Source organism: Nothobranchius furzeri, chromosome 17, assembly GCF_043380555.1.
Source record: "Nothobranchius furzeri strain GRZ-AD chromosome 17, NfurGRZ-RIMD1, whole genome shotgun sequence".
In the NCBI taxonomy this organism is placed as follows: Eukaryota; Metazoa; Chordata; class Actinopteri; order Cyprinodontiformes; family Nothobranchiidae; genus Nothobranchius; species Nothobranchius furzeri.
The window spans coordinates 21244619-21265566 of NC_091757.1; the positions used below are offsets into that span (position 1 = coordinate 21244619).

The 20948-nt window shown below is 42.6% G+C and overlaps 1 protein-coding gene across 2 annotated transcripts in view; it reads right to left on the minus strand.

Moving 5' to 3' along the window:
* Positions 1-20948, minus strand: part of ptar1 (protein prenyltransferase alpha subunit repeat containing 1) — a 55370-nt gene that overhangs the window by 20371 nt on the left and 14051 nt on the right. For both annotated transcript variants that reach the window (XM_015975045.3, XM_054734310.2), the window contains exons 3-4: positions 9764-9830; positions 4342-4446 (exon numbers count right to left, since the gene is read on the minus strand). In XM_015975045.3, coding sequence (XP_015830531.1) covers positions 4342-4446; positions 9764-9830 — 172 coding nt within the window. The remainder of the gene's footprint in view (positions 1-4341; positions 4447-9763; positions 9831-20948) is intronic.

A 20948-nucleotide genomic window follows, 5' to 3' on the forward strand; every position in this document is an offset into this window, starting at 1 on the left:
GAAAAAGGCAGAAATATTGAAAATTGGGCTAATGACACCATGTCAAAATCAGTGTGCTAGCTAGCACATGTGGTAATTGATGATATCTTCACCATTTCTCAAGATAAATTGATGAGACTCTACACCCTTATGAAGTATGAGCGGTAAGCCCTATCTACTCGATTTTGTGTGGATTCACCAATAGGGGGCGCTAAAGAGTCAAAAAGTTTGTTTCAGCTAAACGGCTTGATGGATTTCCACAGAACTTGGCACATATGTTAATCATCGGACCCTTAAGCTATATTTTGAAAATGATTAAAAAGTGGGCGTGGCTTATAGGCTATAAATAGGCTTTAAACGTTTTCGCCCATTTACTCCTGAAAAATACATATTCTATACAGAAAATTACAATTCATATCAGTCATAATGACATCTACAATCACAGAAAATTTTTTGAATTTTGTCCAATAGGTGGTGCTGTGGTACCCCAAAAATATTTTTGGCATGTTTCTCCCCATTACTTTCGTAAAAAAACAAATGATCTCATCCAGTATGTTCATTGAGTCAGTCAAATTTAGATGAGTATTTTAAAAAATGTTTTAAACTTATGCAAATTAGTAGAAATTTGCATAGTAAGTCCAACGTACTTTCGTTAACTCCTCCCGGCCGTCAAACTCAATCACATCACATCTTTCCCTGACAAGAGAGGAGGAGCGGCTGACCAAAAGATGTGAAGGGATTTTGGATAATTTGCTTATTTTTTTTAATATGATTTTTTTTTAAAAATTTTGGAGAATGAAAAAGTTTTTTTAGAGTAACTTCAAAAGATTTTGACATTTTTCAAAGCTGTTCATAACAGTCATACCTAAGGTCAATTCAAGTGTATGTCCTGGTTTTCAACTTGATTAAACAATAGGGGGCGCTATAACTGGGAAGAAATTATACTGCTGAACTGGCTAAATGGATCTGCACGAAACTTAGTGGTTGTCATCACTATAGAGTCTTAAGATTACATTATCAATATGGTAATGATTTATCAAAGTGGGCGTGGCTTATTATCATTTAAAATTTCAAATTTGAAAAATTTCCTAAAAATCATTCTTTGCATGTAAGAGGCTAAGATTTCCAGATTGTGTTAGCTGGATAGGCTAGAGCTTATGTCACGAAAGCCGCAGCTCCATGTTGAGGTTTACGCTTTATATTTATGAAAATACATTTTTAGGCTAGCAATTGTAGCGCAAATTCTGTTCTCACAACCTTCTTGTAATTTGCTACAAAGTTCACTCTTAGGTGGTTTATGAAACAAAAAAAATGTCGTCTTGATATGAGCTCCCCCTTGTGTTTAATTTTAGGAAATATTTTTGTCTACAGACACTAATGCAAATATTATTTTATTGTAAGTACAGTTTTACATTTATGACCCCAACAAAAATATAAGAAGAATTCTCACATCACAGAGGCAACCTGGGAATATTTTGAGATTTCTGTACAAAAGCATAGATTTTTAATTAATTTTTAACTTTTTACCAGTTTTTCTGTATAGTTGGACAACAACGTAATTAATTTTTGTTAGAAAACTTTTTAGGTATACAGTAAATATAAGCCATTTACAACATTCCACACGTACCTATGGCGATCTGAGATTTTTCTCCTAATTATAGAAAGTAGCACTATTTTTTTATGAATATTTAAATTTTTGTTGTGACCTTTATAGTTATATTTCCTAATTTTTCTTCAAAAAAGCTTTGAGTCAACTGATTTAAAAACAACATCATATTATTCCGCATGTTAACACTGCCATGTGAGAATATTTTGGTAATTTTATGATGATTTATGTATTTTTCATGATTTTTTAAAACAATTGATCAGTAAGTCACAAAATGAAACTCATTGTTTTTGTTGAAAATCTATTAAATCTAAAGACATTATCAAGTCTTTATGTTATTTGTAATATTCTGTTGATGTATAGATGATTGTTTGATAATCTCACTCATTAAATCTTCACGTTCTTTAATAAGGAAACAGTGGAATTCCATTGTAATCACGATTGAGAAGTCAGCCATGCCTCTGAAAGATATGTGTATAGGCTTTGCAGGTTTAATGACGTATCCTGAGTGTTACTTTCATTGCGCCGGTTGAAGTGAGCTGACGGGACGCCGGCGGGAGAACGTGTTTTTGGGGCGGGACCGCGTGAGGACTGGCGAAGTTGAGGGCGGGGCGGGTGGGCGACTGGCGCTGGGGGCTTGGAACCCGTTGATAACTGCTTGCAGTTCTAGTTACATTTTGTTTTTGTGAAGCGCCTCCTGATTTTTATCTTGAGAGGCGCTATAGAAATAATATCTTCTTCTTCTTCTTCTTCGTTGTTTCATGTATGCTCTGGTAACATTCTGCGCATTTGCTGCATACACCTCAGCTAAACTCTTAATTTCGAATGCAACTTCGGGCTGAGCAGAGCTTTGGATAGTAAGTGGCTAAAGAAGGTTTAAGGAATGCATTGAACTAGTGTGATTGAACTCCGCTATCATCAGTCTACCATACTCTGACAGAGCATCATCTATCCGGATGTGGCGGTTGATTGAACAGTTTCTCAAGGTAAGTTGCTACTTCTTCATCAAGGTCACTGTTGGAAAGTCCTTTTATGATTACCAAGTTAGGGATTTTAATAGATTCTTTAATTACCATGTCCATTTTAATGGATTTAATTTAATATAGTTCCTATCGTTGTAATGTTAGTGAGTCTCATTCAATTTCACAACATCTCCATGTTGTAACACCCTCCCTTCACTTTCTTTGTTATTTGAGTATCTTACAGGTTAGATACATTTAAAGTAAAAAAGCTTAGAAAAATCGGATTTGTGGACCAGAAGGTTTGGCAACTTCAGAAGATTGGAATGAATGAGACTCAGACAATAGTGATAAAGCTGAAAATGCTGGCTGGACATTTTTTATATAACTAATGGCCAATAAAAGAAATAAAATGTTTTAACAAACAGTTCTTTGTCTTTTTTATTTTGGTACCAGTTAGGGATGTGCAAGTACACAGCTATCTGTATCTGTATCTGTTCAACCATCTAAATTATCTGTATCTGTACTCGGAGTGGGTGTGGCCTAACTCGGAAGTGGGTGTGGTTTACATCAATACATTATTTTAAGTCTGAAATTGATATGGATTGATCAGAAGTTGCTATGTGTGTTTATTTGAAAACTATTTACAGAGCAGCCTCAGAACTTAGATTAAATATTTTTAATCACAATAGTAAAGGAACTATTACAGAATAAGTTTTTCAATGAAATCAGAACATTGATATTTAAGTTCATGAATTAATACACACAGAGAGAGAGAGAGAGAGAGAGAGAGAGAGAGAGAGAGTAAACCCGACCGGAGGCAGTGACCGATGCATGCACGAGCCGTTTTCAGCTGTCTTGTCAAATGCACCACGTACGTTACGAAAAAAGTAACTTTAAATATTAAGCCGAAAAAGAGGCGAGCTGAAGAAAACCTGGCCGCCTGGTGGTGGTGTTAACTCTGCTAACCTGAGCTACCCAATGCTGGACGATGCTGCCCCGTCCTTCCAATCAATCTGCTCGGAGCCTGCACCACCCCTTAGGGTTGCTCTCCAGAACGTACGTTCAATTGGAAATAAAACAGCCATTTTAAAGGATTATTTCGTCGATCACAAGCTAAACCTGTTCTGCATGACGGAGTCCTGGGTCGCGCCTGGTGAGTCGGCTGCTCTCTCAGAACTTTGTCCTTTGCAATGTTCAGTGCTCAACGTGCCTAGACTTTCCGGTCGTGGTGGGGGTCTACTAACTCTGTTTGATTCTACCCTCCACCTGAAACGACTCTCGGCCTCTGTGACTCCAAGTAGCTTTGAATTATCACTTTTTGAGCTGGATTTTAGCTCCCCAGTGCTGTTCTTACTTTGTTACCACCCACCAAAGTACAATTCTAACTTTTTAAATGAATTTTCTGACATCTTAGCAGAGTTTCTTCCGAAATATGATAGAGTGATTATCCTTGGCGATTTTAATATTCACATTTGTTGTCCTGCGAAGCCTTTCCGCTTGGTGATGCCGCTCGCGGATGGAACGCGCTTCACAACTTGCAGCGTAAGACACACACACACACACACACACACACACACACACACACACACACACACACACACACACACACACACACACACACACACACACACACACACACACACACACAAACGCTTGAAAGGCACTGCCTCACACACACTTCCCATGTTAACCATGATACTTATGTTACCTTCGAACCCATGTTACCAGCGTTAGCAGCGTATTCATGTTATGCGTGTATCTCTTTTACTCATTTTACTTATAAGTCAATGTTACCTGTGTATCCATGTCTCTGGGCTCTTGGGGAACTTGGTGAGTGTCAGCTTTCCAAGGTACAGATCCCTCTCTGGGCTAAGAGCACCACACTGCAGCAACTCTTTCCTGTAATACACACACATTACTCAGCTGTATGTAGCACTCATTTAAAGGGGCCATGTAATGAAGAATCCACTTTTCTGAGCTTTATACCATGTGATATTTTTATTTCCTAATGAATAATACCCACAAACCTATTGTTGACTGCATTCATGCATTTCCCTGTATCAGCTGCAAATTTAGCATTTTACTTTGAAAATTCTGAAAATGCCTGAATGAAAACTACTTGCATCATCAGGCATTTCACCTCCCTGTCTTTGTTTTAAAACATAGGTATTCTGTGGATATTCTGGCAAATTACTTCTGCACTGGGGATAAAACACCACTGTATAAACCATGCATCCTGTCTACATAGCTGCACTTATAGGTCAGCAAAGGAAATGTATGTTAGGCGACTATCGCTTTCTAACAGACTCCATGGTCCAGTGGTTGGACTGGCATGTTGTTTTGCACAGGTTCACCTCTCAGTCGTGGCAGTAACTTTATTCTTTAGTAGCTACACTTGCCAGTATAATTCTCAGCCTTTATTGGTAAACTAGTTAAAAAATAAGGACTAAGTGTATTTTTTTTTTACTTTCCTTGTATTTAGCCAGTGTGAGTCCATGTGAGGTGGACTCACACTGGCTATAAAATCAAACTTCATAGCTTAACGTAAACCAAATTCTTTTGCATCCAGAACTCAGCTCTCCTAGATACGGAAGTTCTGATAACATCACATTCACACATAGGTTCATACATCACATCTAGTTCCATCCATCACAGTAAAATGTTAGTTAATGTTTTAATTGTTGGTAAAATAAATTTTTACTTTTATAAACCTGACTGTTTTCTGAATCAAAACAAAGTGTGTACAATCCCCTGATAAAGCAAGATCCCTAGATCTTCTGATTAAACACCGTAAAGACCAAGCAGGGTTGATATTCTATATTTATATAGAGTATCACAGCTTATTGGTCATAAGTAGAGGTAATATGTATTGAGCTCTTAAAGCACTCAATTTACCAAACCCTACATATTGGCAGAAGTCAGCCAGACTTTATTAGAATTGTCCACTTCGTGTTGGTTCTGATCCATTAATTATTCCTTAAAAAACTATTATTTTCTGTCTGGGTGGAAAACGAGGGCAATCTCATTATTCGCCATCTGGGGACGCTGTCCCTACCTATTTCCCAAAACCCGGAGACTCCCGTCCCCCACCAGGGGCGCTACCCTCCCTTGCAGTCTATGTGTCTATAGCGAAGCTACAGTTTAAAACTGCAAGAGATTAACTGTGTGTTGATTTAAAGGTAAATACATTTGTGATCGAGTTTGTCACGTCCTTTGAGTGATTCTGCTACGTTTATTTGTGTGGTTTTGTCACCGTTGAAAAGCTTGTGTTACATGAGTCAGGAAATGCTGATCTCCACTTAGCATTAAGCTACCTCTGATTCCGATCTGATCAATCGTGAATCACTCAACATTTTCCGACGAGAATTCTGGACATTAATTCTGTGCTCGGAATTAACCAGGGATGCCTGAAGCAGAAATAAGTGCTTTATTGCCCGCTGCTTTGATTAGCTGAAGAAAGCTCATCTTAAGCCCATACCGGAAGAGCGTAGCGAGATATATATACCGCAAATTACACGCTATACTGACAAATTAGCACGAGAACCTGTGGGAGGAATACCGTGGTCGAAGGGCTGATTCCCGTGAGAATTACGCCAAGAGACACACCTCACAAAGACCTCCAAGCCTGTTAGCTTGGTGAGCTAAATATTAGCAAGCTAAACATTAGCAAGGCCTGACAACACCCGCGAGCTTGGTGAGCTAAATATTAGCAAGCTAAATATTAGCAAGGCCTGACAAGGCCGGCGAGCTTGGTGAGCTAAATATTAGCAAGCTAAACATTAGCAAGGCCTGACAATGCCCGCGAGCTTGGTGAGCTAAATATTAGCAAGCTAAACATTAGCAAGGCCTGACAATGCCTGCGAGCTTGGTGAGCTAAATATTAGCAAGCTAAATATTAGCAAGGCCTGATAAGGCCGGCGAGCTTGGTGAGCTAAATATTAGCAAGCTAAATATTAGCAAGGCCTGACAATGCCCGCGAGCTTGGTGAGCTAAATATTAGCAAGCTAAATATTAGCAAGGCCTGATAAGGCCGGCGAGCTTGGTGAGCTAAATATTAGCAAGCTAAATATTAGCAAGGCCTGACAACGCCCGCGAGCTTGGTGAGCTAAATATTAGCAAGCTAAATATTAGCAAGGCCTGACAACGCCCGCAAACACAAATCCAGGGGCACCGTCAACCGTTCGACGCGGCGTTTGTCCTCGTCATAACTCGCTATACTCTACAAAACAAGCTCTCCGCATGTTTTTAGTAGTTTTGGGCGTATTTTTGACTTTTATTGTGAGAAGACTGTCTCCACCAGGCCCGTCCACCATTTTGGACGGCATCACTGTGCATAACGGAGTGACGCTCACTACCCCTCCCGCACTGTTGCCTAGCGCTCTAAGGTGAGGTGCTCCATCTTGTGGCACCTCTCGTACATTACACTCTTTTTGTGTTTTCTGGTACATTACACTTAAATTAATGACAAAACAATGTCTGAGGAAGAGCTTGGTTTTTCCACTGTGGGGAAAGGAATCATCAATTCTGTTTTAATATGTATAGGTTCTGCAAACCTCAATGCTTGTGGCTACGACGAGTCCTTTGAGCATCTTACACCAGGTGACCTATTAAAGAAGCTGCAGGAGAATGCAGCTGCCTTACCCGGCGAGGGTGAGAGTCAAAACAACAACCCGCACGGAGAACCTGGGACGGTTTGCTGTTCTTCTAGCTCACCTCTGGGATAAGGAAGTTGAGTCACGTGGCTACACAAGGTGCGATGCGCACGCTTTCTGAGCAGAGGCATAGAGGTGGAGCCAGCGGCTCCGTCTCTGACGATGAGTCTAGCAGAAAGGAGCTGGATGAAGCTCTAAAAGAGAATGCAGTGTTGTTGGATAAGAAATCGAGAGCAGAAAGTCAAGTTGCTGTTTTGGAGGATGAGAAAAATGCTCTGAAGATTGATCTCTTCAAAATCAGGAATGACATACGTGAGCGGGATATTGAAATTGCTGATTTAAAATCACAGATTTCTGCGCTCACTGGAGAAAGAAGGGGGACCCCTTCAACCCTCCCGGTTCCACCTGCTCCTCCACCTGCCACTCCACCTGCCGTCGCGGCTGGTGTGGTTTTGCCAGCTCTCCAGCTGACTGAACCACACCCACCTCCTTCAGCACCACTGCCCCCATCTGGTGGTGTGGCTGAACTGGTTCCCCAGTCAGCTCCACCACACCCACTGGGGCCTCCAGCCCCACATTACCCACCTGCTGCTGCGGTGATGGTTCCAGCTCCCCAACCAGCTCAACAATACCTTCCTGCTGCTCAGCAACATTACCCACCAGCGGCTCAACATTATCCACCAGCTGCTGCGATGTTCGGGCCAGCTTTCCAGCCAGCCCAACCACATTCACCTGTGACCGTGGCTGACATCTATAGGATGTCTCGTGGTGTCAAGAGATTCAGTCCTCGACCAGGTAATTCATACCCAGTTGATACGTATCTTAGTGACCTTCGACACCATTTTCAGAGATCTCCTGGAGTGTATAGGCATTGGCGCATCACTACCCATGGGTTCAAAAGCTCCTACTGACATTTTGACGACAATGGAAATTACTTTCTCACTTAACTGATTACACTGGGGCAAAAAATATTTGGCAGCCACCGACTGTTGAAGTTGTTCCACTTAAAGATGACAGAGGTCTGTATTCTTCATCATAGGTAGACTTTTTAAAAAATCCAGGAAGTGATGATGTGTGATTTTAGATTCCCTTGTTTCCTCCACTTAATAGCTGTTCAAGAGCACTTGTTTGAACTATCTGTATAAAAGTCACCTGTCCATACATTCATACAGACCTGGCGCACTCACATCTGGGTCGGCATGAGCAGGTTTTGTTCACAGCCTTCTCGGGAATGCAGGAATCTCCTAGCACATGGGTGGGGCAAAAGAGAAGTCCGTGGTGTGCTCCTTAATTAGTAAACAACGGCGGCCATGAGACTCTGACTCTGAAATCGCTTCCTGCTCTCTCTCGGAGTGAGGATGCTGTGTGTCCTCATGCTGCCGTGGCTGGAGCAGCACTCCCAGAAGCAGTCAGAGGAGATGTTAACTCCAGAGTGATAATGAATCGTGCATTAAGGAAGCCCCTGCTGGATCATTCTAACGGCCAATCTGAGATGGGTATAAATTTCAGCTGACCAATCAGACAGTTCAGCCCAAAGCGGACTGCCACGATAGGAGGTCTGAAAAAAAAGGTTGGTTGGGCAGAAAAAAACACACAGGCTACCCAGATAATATACGCTACCAGGGTGGGTCCGTGCGACCCAGATGTGAAAGCACCAAAGACTTCAACCTTCACCATGACCAGATCGCTGTCTAAGGACAACAGGGACAAAATTGTACAAGACTGGGATGAACCCATCTACATTAGGCCAGCAGCTCAACATCTGGAGCAATTATTACAAGATCTCTGTCAGGCTCCCTCGACCATGCAAAACCTCATGTTGTGGGGTACAAATGTTCTTGAGGATGGTGAGGAAACAGCCCAGAACTACACAGGGGAAACTGTAACCTGGAGAGAGCTCAGACAACAGTGGCATACTTCATCGTCATAGATTAAAATCCCAAGAAGACTGATCCGTGTTAGGGAAAGACTGAATGGGGCCATGTATTGTAGGAGTTTGGGCAAAAACCTCCTTCCATCAGTGAGAGTATTGAAGATAAAACGTGGCAACAAAGGAGTGGCTACTCCCTCCAGTATCCACACCTCGACCCAACAGATCATCTGTGGAGGAAGTTGAAAGTCAGCATCTCCCAGCAACAGCCCCAAAACATCTGATCTAGGGAACATCTGCGTACAAGCACTGGCCAACGTACCAGCTACAGTGTGTGCCCAGCTGGTGAAGACCCACAGCTAAAGTTTGACCTCTGTTATTGTCAACCAAGGTAACGTTGCAAAGTGAAGTTAATGTTTGTAACTGACCAAACACTTATTTCTGCACCATTATACCATTATACAATTACAATTTTTAGAACAATCCTATTTCCTGGACACATATGTTTACATTCCATCTCTCAAAATTGAAGAGTAGCTATGATGAATGTTACAGACGTTTTATTTTTTTGAAGAACAACATGCTCAATCAGTGGCTGCTAAACACCCTTTTCGCCACACTGTATGTCATCTTCGTAGACACAAAGACCTAACTTGTTTGGAACGGAAAAGCCATTTCTCAAAGGAAAACTTACCTGACATTCCAGGCAGTTGTGAAATCTGGATTCAGCAGCAGGAGGGTGCATGTGATGTCAACTAGAGCTGTGAGACACAAAAACACATGATTACCATCAGTGCTTGAATGGTAAATCAAGCCTTCCCAGAACACAAATACTGATGTCAAAACAATATTCACTAAAGGCAAAGCAGACGCCGGAACATGTATGGGGGGGGGTTCGCTGGGGTTTTAGACAAGTATCTAAAAGTTATGCCCACATTTTCAAAGCTAACAAACATTTCTTTTAACAAAGGTAGCTTTTTCATCTTTACTGTTCCTCTGCTTCACTACAGCAAGTAGTGTTTCTACGTCTTTCTCACTGATGCTCCTTTAGCCTCTCAGAGTTCCTGCTGCTCTAAACATTGAAAGAAAAATGTCCTTTTCTGTTCCTCACTTCTGTGGCAATGAATACTTTCAATGTTGTCTGTTTGTAGCAACCAGCAGGTACAAAAATGAACGCCCAACACGGCAGCTCACGTAAGCGGTCTCAAAAAAACACTGGCATTCCACCAGATTAAATAAAAACGACAAAAGAAAGCTGCTGTCTCTCAGCAGGACCTTCCGAGAGAGAAAAAACGAAACCGAAATCAAAGTCGTGCTTAAAGTGGCTTCATTCTTGCCTTGGCCCGCGAAACGCCTTACGGTCCTGTGAGGGACTGAGGTTTGAAGGAGATCTGAATTGTATCAAATATATAAATATTACATGCTTATAAATTATAGCCTTACAAACTTAAAAACATGTAGGTGGATTAATCTACCTAAAGTTTCCTTTTCTAACACTTTGTTCTGTCCTGTCTCTATTATCTTCCTACACAGGGCCAGCTTTGCCGACAGGCGACAAAAGCAGCCGCCTGGGGCGCCATCTGATGGACAGGGCGCAAAATTTAAAAAATAAATAAATAAAAAGTTTATTACATTTATGTTTGTTATATGAAATGCACCCTCTACATACTCAAAATTTCCCTCTGAAATGACATGAAATTGAAACATCAATATTTAAATTCAAAAGATCTAGCCACATGACGAGCTCCCGCTTGGGCCACTGCTCCGACGCTTTTGACCATTAAAAGGGTGCCGTAGATCACGTGTGTGAGTAGCACTATAGAAGGACATCACGTCGTCGTCGCATTTAAACTTTTGATATCTTTTACGATGAAAACACCCAAGCCATTGGGATCAGCATTCCCAAAGCGAAGGAAGGAGGAAGAAAAAAACGGGCCCAAAGCAGAGGTATGTAGACTTTATAAATTTAGCAAAGGAACTTTTTGCGTTACCATTGTAGCTAACTGCCTCTCCTGCCATGCAAGGTCCACGGACGGACCCTCGCTAGCTGTTTACACACACAATACGGTATCTCATAACTTAAACCAATTAATTTTACTTTTGAATCGTCGTGTCCAGATGCAGTGAGACAATATCTGCAGCCACGACAGGCACCTGTTGACACCACGGGGGCGGGACTGTCTTCTACACCCGATGAGTCTCACTGTGATGATGAAGAATGTAAGATTTTTTACTGTTTTTTGGAGTATGATTGCAGCCTTTTTATGAACTTTGTTTCAAGTTTTAAGTACGCATACAATATTAATTTAATATTTTCATATCAGAAGAACGCTAGGCGTTTGTGTAGCAAAATTTCTACTTTGTCTGACACATCGGGCGGGCGCCGCCGCGGCGGGGACTCCCCCACTGTCGCCGGGCCCAGCGAGTGAGAATTGCCCATCGTTCTGCCTAAACACAGCATGACATCTTATGCCCGTCTCTTTCTTGTTTACGCTGCAGCGTCTTCATCCAGGCATCAGGCAGCAGCAGAACATTTACTGAGCTACAGTCTCAGCATCTACAACCAGGTGAGTAAGTTAGTTGTTAGGGCTATTTGTAATCAGCAGTAGAAACGGACTTTTTCAAATTAAACGGCTTATCACATATATCGATATGCAAAATTAATTTATTTAAATCCACACCAGATACTTGTTTTTGGCACAATGAGTGCAGCATTATTTTAGCATTGAGAATATTAAATAATCTGAAGACATCCTGCAATACACATCTGAAATTGTCTCCTTACTTAAAGATGTCATTGTCAATGAGGCTGTAAAGTTGTAAAAACAAAAAGATGGATCCAAACCAAAGCTTAGCACGAAGACATCACCTTCACTCCCATCAGAACTAATCGTTTATTCGGATTTGCTGGTTCTGAACAACATTCCACATCACACCATTCTCCGTCTCACTTCACCTTAGTTACACCATACATTTTGTGATAAAGTTAGTCTAGTTTAGAGCTGAAACAACTAATCGATTTGATCGATTATAATCGATTATTAAAGTAGTTAACAACTTTTTTAGTCATCGATTAGTTGTTTAATAATCATATTTTACCGCATAAAGCCTATTTTTTACCATAATCTGACATCGGTTACAATCTGTTCAATTTGCCGCCAGTGTGTGGCAGTAATGAGCCACTGATCTACCAGTGGAGCCGTAGAAGAAGAAACGAGCCAATAAGTGCCCTCGGTTTTCATGACGTATCACATTACTGACGCTCATCTTGCTGTGAGAGATGGCGGAACAAGAAGAAATACAGAAGAAAAATAGAAGCGACAAAACAAGAGAAACCCCGGGCAAAAACCTCACGAGTATGGGAGCACTTCACTCTAGATGTGAATCTCCGTGTTGTGAATCATGCGCTTGCCAAATTTAGCACGGCTGTTTATAAGAATGTTCTCGTTAAGAGAAAAATGGCACAAACCCATAACTATGTTCCTCATTCAAAAAAGGACAACTCCGCGGAGAAAAATATACAGACGAGCTGTGTCCAGGTGAATATAACGCGGCATAGTTGTACACTTTCAATTTTTAAATACAGGAGAAATTCAGAAAGTCATTTTTTTACTATTAAAAGGCTGTTTTACTGTCTAACGCTGTAATACGCCTCACAACACATTTTTGTCAAAATAAATGATCACTGTATATTGTTAATTAATTCAAATAATGTAATATTGATTTAGTGTTGTAGTGTGTGTGCTGCTTTATTTTATATGTGTACTTATTTCAGTCTATTTGTGTTTCTTATACAGAAAAAAACAAGCAACGATGGTGTTGAGAATATGCCCTCGTGAGAAATTGCTGCAGTAATTTTCTCCAAAAGACTGTGCTAAATTGCTCGGAAAAGCAAATAATCACATCAGCGCCAAGAAACTTCATTTCCCATGATGCTTTGCACACGGAAGCATTGTGATGACGTCACCGCCTAATACCAGAAACACGTTCTGCGCATGTGCGGGAGCCCATGGAGCTTTCCCGCGAACTCAGGCTATAAATCACAACAAAGACAAAGAAACTCGGTTCTTATGCCCAGTTCACTGGCTGTAAAGGACACGCTCGTCATACGCTCCGACTAACTTGAGCACGCGGGAAGTCTAAGTGCTCCAGTAGAGCTCACGGAACCGCTGGAAAGCTAAGCTACAAGCCCATCAGGTCTGTCCAACCGCTCGCTGCCCTAGCTGCTGAAGGGAAGAACACAGAACCGGGCTGAAAAATCAGCAACTCCGTCAAACTCACGGAGAACGCCGGAAACAGCGGAGAAAGCCATCAAACCGACGGACGACGCCGAAAACTGTGGAGAAACACGGAGAACCGTCAACTCAAAGAGTGAGGGATGCCTCGCTCTTCTGGTGATCAGAAACTCATCTCTTTCTCTCCTTTCTTCTCCCGTTTCCTCTATAGTCCAGAATAAGCAATAAAACTGCGCTATTGCTTAAAAGTAGCTTCGTGTTTTCCTCTTTCGTTCCCAAATACGTCCGTCGGGTCATTTTGAAAGAATAAACTGCTTATTGATCATTGTTTGGTATCTTAAAATGGTTTCTGCTATGGCCAAGCGGTTAAACAAAAAAGATATTAATTCGTGATTAATCTTTGGTGAAGCTTCATGATCCTTTGAAATGTTTTGAGTGGTTTAAGGTTAAGTTACTTCTGATTCTAAGTGCTTTGGAAGTTAAAGTGCAAGTTGCCACCCACACTTTAGCCAGACAAAGGGGTCAGCCATCTTATATTCAAGACTCCATTTTGAATCCATACACACGCGCACACACACCACTCCTTTGTGAGAACAAAGGACCCCATTCATACATCCTCCATCACACGCAAACACATCCATCTTCAATTATATCACATGGTTATTATTCATTTATTCCACTGTTTATTCATTTGACAAATTGTTAATTAAATGTTACGAAATTCAGATTTTTGCCTCCAGTAGATTTGATGTGTCGAAGCGAAGTCTCTGCTCCAAGGATTCTACAAACTTCAAGAAAGACTGATAAGAGTTTTGGATTAAATTTTTCCCTGGTTGAAGGGGATGGTGCCCCGGGACACCTAAAGAGTATCTTAATTAATTAATACATCGGTAAATATTCCCATATTTACAGAATTTATTGAAGAATCCAAAAGTAAGTTAAAGCTTACTAATTGTTCGCTACTTAATAACCCCAACATTGGACAACTATATGGAGAACAAGACACTCACCCCCCAGCAATGCATACCCAGGGGTGGACCTTTAAAGCGCCCGAGCGCCATTGGCGCTAAGTTTTCTCGTCGGGCGGTAAATACTTGACGACTTACCGCCCGGGTGGCGCCCAAGCCTTATTTGTCATTTACACACCGGCTTTCACCTACATCATGGCCGCGTCCTGTAGGAAGCCGCCGTTTTCGTTTCGCGCGCGTGAACCTGCGCGCCTCTAGCCACGTACTGCACTTGTACGATTCGTGCACGTACTGCGATTCTACTTATAGTCACGGGAACTATAAGTTCACTATTAAAGACGAAGTGGAACCACGCTAGAAACACACAAGCACGCAGGAAGATGGCGCCACCACAGGGATGGGATTTCTTGAGGAAATCTCTGGCAAAACGCTTTAAAACTGGTGAGGAGAAGCGAGACAGTTCGAAACGGTATGAAGCAGAGAAGCGTGTGCGTAGGTGGAATGATTCTTGGCGGTTTAAAGAAGACGGGAGGCGCAGAGAATGACCGTGTTCGAGCTGAGCAGCGCCTCGCCTGGAACACAGACGAGAGCAGACAGAAGCAGCAGGGGGAGTGGCTGAAAGCCGGCGTTTAACGCCGGGGACACACCGGCCGCGGAAGCGCCCGAAGCGAATCGTTCACGAAAATAGTTTTTCTTTTAACTACTTGGTGTCCTCCATTTCCTCTCTGCCTTTTCATCTATGTGAGTGAGTGAGTGAGTGAGTGAGTGAGTGAGTGAGAGAGTGAGAGAGTGAGAGAGAGTGAGAGAGTGAGAGAGTGTGAGAGAGAGAGAGAGAGAGAGAGAGAGAGAGAGAAAACCTTTGGTGTGAACCAGTTGTTTCTGCCAGTTGAATCTCTTGGATTTCCCTACATGTGTAGCTCGGGGTGACGGTGGATGAAGATATCGCGTTAGCATTCACACTTGTTCAACTTTCAATTTTAATTCTGGTGCCTGTTAGCAGCTGAAACACATCCTCACGTGCTTGTGGATATCATATATTGTATATGAAGACATGACTGTAATAATAAGTGAAGGTTATCAGCTGTAGGTTTGGTGTGCTCATAGGAAACGTGACAAAAGAAAACAAAACACATTTCTCTTTATGGCCTATATTGTTGTCATCATCAACATAACGTGATTTACAGAATACATGTGAACAACTAACATTTCATGTTCTACCACCGGATGTTTGGATCAAAATATGAACCAATCAGATCTTAGATCAGGTGAGAGCCAGGCGTTTCCCGTCATCCTCTAGGTCACATATGTCAGAGTCAAGGCCCGTGGGCCAGATGCGGCCCGCTGAGCATTTTTATATAGCCCACGAGATAAATATCAAAAATATATTAAAACTGGCCCGCTGGCCGATTTTACTGCAAAGACTTCAACTCCCATGATGCTTAGCGGCGTCAGTGCGGAGCCGACGAAGCCCCCTCCTTTGTGTTTTTTCCGCCTGCTGCCGGTCTCTGCAGCTCCGCTGTCTCGGACAAACTACACTCCTCTCACTCAGCGCCGAGTTCACTCAGCTGTTTTCTGACGTTGAAGCCCAGAAACGGAGATTCTAGCCGCTCAGTAAAGTGTTCACGACTGAAAGAAAAAGTGTTCCAACTAACGTCCAGACAGAGCCGATATAACTCCAGCGAGCAGCGACACGCTCAAACCAGCACGGCTCTGTGGCTGCTGTCGTTGTGTTTCCTCCCCGACACACACCAACGCGGTCAAGCTGCTCAGACATGTTCAGCAGCACAAACCTATGTGAGCACCTGTTGTCATCTAATGTTGTCATTATTATGATGAAGATGAACAAAACAACAGGAGTCTCCTCCTCAGCTCAGATCAACCCCATGATGCAGGTATCTGGCTGGAACAGGTGAGCATCACAGTAAACCAGTGGAGCAAACTGAGCTTTAAATATGTTGGTTTGATGCTCTTTTTCTGCTCCAAAACATGAAAGTTTACAGGTGAGATGTTGCATTTTCATTTAAGATAAAATGATATTTTTATTTTGTTGTTGGCCCGTGAGAAAAGATTTAACCTACAGTAAACAGGAAGTGGAAAGGCTGCAGATAGATGAATAGAATAGAAAATCCCTTCATTGTTCCTCAGTGGGGAAAGCTAGATGTCACAGCAGCGATGACACGTATTACAGGAGAAAAAAGGAGAATAAAAAATAAGAAAAATGAATAAACAACAAGAAAACATAAATCCTGAATAGATTTTAAAAATGCTGATTATACCACAAGTAATGAATACCACTGATGCCTTTTATTTAAAACTGACTTGCTCGTGTGTCATTTGGTTATTCCACATTCAGTGTTAATGCAGAAATAAGTTTGTTTCCAAATTTAAAAGTTCAAAATTGCATATATGTTGATAAAGAAAATGCGCAAATTTGCCGTCACTTTTTCAAAAATATTAAGTTTGGCCCTCGACTCCGTCCCAGAGTTTCATTTCGGCCCCTTGTGAGTTTGAGTTTGACACCCCTGCTCTAGGTTTTGCAGCCGGTGGAGAGCAACTGCAGCGCCTTGCTCGACAATCTGCGGCCGCCTTGATCTCACAAGGTTATCGTTGCCTACGTATGCATGACGTCAGAGCAAGTCGACGTCAATTCGGACACAAATCTAACCGGCATGCACTGCTTGCCGATCACTGCTGGTCTAATCTGCGCAGAACTGGCTCATCTCGAACACAGTCAATGGCTCGAGTACAGCAAAGCGGAGTTGGTGATGTACTGCGTTGTATGCCGGAAGTATGCGACGACAAAATCGTGTTTTGTTGAGGGAACAAACAAATTCAAACTTGAATACGTTATTATGTTTGTGAATGTATGCAAAATAACGGTTTATTACATTTAAAACGGTTCAGTTGTTATTTTGACTCGTTTTGGCAGCTGACCAGCGGGGCCGGTAGATTCTTGGCAGGGCCGGTAAATATTCAGAGTTACCGGCCCTGCTGGCCAGTTGGTTTTGAAGTTAATGTCCACCCCTGATACCACTTACAAACTCTATTCTAGATTCTACATTATTTTTTATGGAATTTACCTCTCATATTTTGATGCCAAAAAATTATTCTGGACTGATATTTTGCACTGTTTAGCTCATTTTACACCGATGACTGTGTTCATGTGCAATAAAATAGATTGCAGTCAACTGCACAATTCTCTTATGTTTTTCTTTTTCTTAACTGAAATGTATTCACTTGTATAGGTTAAATAGCTAAACAATAACAAACTGATTAATCGAAAAAATAATCGACAGATTAATCGATTATGAAAATAATCGTTAGTTGCAGCCCTAGTCTAGTTTAATTTGTTTATTAATAAATCTTTAAACTTTTAAAACCTGACTCTCTCTTCTGTTGTCTCTGGAGTTAATACGAAGTTGTTACATAATCCCTGCAATAAAAAGTTCCAATCTTCTGGTTAAAAATACCCAAAGATCCATATTGATTCCATATGTCCTATGGAATCTCATCGTCTCATGGTTCATTAAATAGCATGTAAATTAAGCCCTTTACACTGCCATCTACCTGAATTATTATTCACCGAAAATGTTCCGGTATTAATTCATTCATGGAGAATCCCCCTCTCACGGAGACGGGTGAGACGCTTCGCTCCAGCAGCACCTCCACCTCCCGTTCACATTATTTCCTGCATTTTTGATTCCTAAACCTAAAACAGAATATCCAGACAGACTCCTGAACCCTTCTGACAGCGCTTCTCCTCAGGAACATCCACACACGACGCTCAACTCTGCTGACTCAGTGACGTAGGAGACAGATTTAATGCGACATGACCATTCAGACTGCAGTCGCTTTCAAAAACATCAGATTTGTGTTGGAATTAGTACTACAGATTCAAGTGACACGGATCACATTTAAAAAAAATCGGATCTGTGCGTTCAGACGGTCATAAAAAAAATTGGCTGCATGTGGGAAAAAAAGGCAGATTTGATGCGCCTGCCGTAAGAACGTAGCCTAATTCCCTCCCAGAAAGTCTTGAGCTTTGGAAAATCCCCAAAAATATGTGTGTGGTCTCCGATATGTCTGCATCGTCTCCAGCACATTTTTGATTTAGTCTTGTCGAACTTAGAAATCATTAAGGGTGTTTTAAAAAATCTAATACACACTTTTCAATATAATTCTTTCCATGTTGGGCTGCTGGTCAGTTTGTGTCCATTTTCATACATTTGCATTCAATCTGGATTGGTAATCACAATAATTATTTCTAATTCTCATTTTTCCTTTATCTCAAGAGCATTCCCTAGCTTACTAGATTGTAAACATTTATAGAGCTATGATACCGCTTTGTCATATTTCCCATCTTTTGTGTGCTTTCTGAAGTCCGCAACAACCTCCACTGTCTTCTGGGTGTTTAGCACCAGGTTGTTGTAGCTGCACCAGGACACCAGCCATTCCACCTCCTTCTGTAGGCAGACTCATCCCCATCAGAGATGAGTCCGATGACAGTGGGGTCGTCTGTAAACTTGATAAGCTTGAGAGACTCGTGGTTGGAGGTGCGGCTGTTGGTGTACGGGGAGATCAGAGGGGAGAGAACACAGCCCTGAGGGAAACTGGTGCTAATGTTCTGCAGGCCCAAGACATTTTTCCCCAGCCTCACTTGCTGCTTCCTGTCTGTCAGGAAGTCAGTGATCCACCTGCAGATGGGTCAGACATGTTCATCTGGGACAGTTTGACATGGAGGAGGTCTGGGAGGATTGTGTTGAAGGCAGAGCTGAAGTCCACAAACCTGGTGTAGGTAACCGGGGAGTCCAGATGCTGCAGGATGAAGGGTAGAGCCATGTTGATGGCATCATCTATAGACCTGCTGGCTCTGTAGGACAACTGCAGGGAGTCCAGGAGGGGGGCTTTGAAGATCTTGAGGTGGGGGAGAACCTGGTGCTCAAATGACTTCATGGCCACAGATATCAGCGCTACAGGTCTGTAGTCATTAGGCCCTTTCCGACTGTAGGAACCTTTTGTAGATCCTAGAACCTTTTCAGGAACCAGCCCCCTTTAGCGCACGTTCGGACTGATAGGAACTAGGAACCTTTTCCCATAATTCCTAGTTCATAGGGTGTGCAATCTACTCCAGTCGCTCGGGTGTGCAATCTACTCCAGTCCCTCGGGTGTGTAATCTACTCCAGTCGCTCCGGTGTGTAATCTACTCCAGTCGCTCGGGTGTATAATCTACTCCAGTCGCTCGGGTGTGCAATCTACTCCAGTCGCTCGGGTGTGCAATCTACTCCAGTTGCTCGGGCGTGCAATCTACTCCAGTCGCTCGGGCGTGCAATCTACTCCAGTCGCTCGGGCGTGCAATCTACTCCAGTCGCTCGGGCGTGCAATCTACTCCAGTCGCTCGGGCGTGCAATCTACTCCAGTCGCTCGGGCGTGCAATCTACTCCAGTCGCTCGGGCGTGCAATCTACTCCAGTCGCTCGGGTGTATAATCTACTCCAGTCGCTCGGGTGTGCAATCTACTCCAGTTACTCGGGTGTGCAATCTACTCCAGTTACTCGGGTGTGCAATCTACTCCAGTTACTCGGGTGTGCAATCTACTCCAGTTACTCATGTGTGTAATCTACTCCAGTTAGCTCTATAATAACCCAGATTACAGCAGGAAGTGGATCACATGTAACAAAGGTCACACACTCAGATGTTGGGCAGCTTGAAACACACACACACACACACACACACACGCACACGCACACACACACACACTTCTACGTTAAACCTCACATGTGTTTTTTAGAAAGTCTCATACTTTTTCTAAGCCATCTGTCACAGATAACACCTTCAGTGATGCTCTGTCACCTTAGAGGCTTGCTAAAGATTTCCTAGTGACTTCAATGTTCACACAAAGCTTGGACTTAAGTCTGGCATTGTTACTCACGCAGTTGCAAAAGACTTGTGAGCTGAAGCTTCGCTTGATTAAACTGATATAGTCTAGGGGTTGCACCTGTTGGATCACAATGAATGCATTAAATGCGACGCGCCGATCGTTGCTTTATAGGGCTGCAACAAATCATGTGGATCATCAATGAATCAGATGGGGTCTCCACTCAATTAATCAGATTAAACAAGAACATGTATAAACAGGGGTGGACCTTCAAAGTGCCCGAGCGCCAATGGCGCTAAATTTTCTCATCGGGCGGTAAACACATGACGACTTACCGCCTGGGTGGCGCCCAAGCCTTGTTTGTCATTTATACATGGCTTTCACCTACATCATGGCCCCGCCCTGTAGGAAGCCGCCGTTTTCATTTCGCGTGCCTGAACCTGCGCGCCTCTAGCCACGTACTGCACGATTCTAGTTCTAGTCACGTGAACTGTAAGTTCACTATAAAAGATGAAGTGGAACCACACTAGAAACACACAAGCACGCAGGAAGATGACGCCACCACAGGGATGGGATTTGATGAAATCTCAGGCAAAACGCTTTAAAACTGGTGAGGAGAAGCGAGACAACTCGAAACGGTATGAAGCAGAGAAGCGTGTGCGTAGGCGGAATGATTCTTGGCGGTTTAAAGAAGACGGGAGGCGCAGAGAATGGCCGTGCTCGAGTTGAGCAGCGCCTCGCCTGGAAAACAGACGAGAGCAGACGAAAGCAGCAGGGGGAGCGGCTGAAAGCCGGTGTTTAA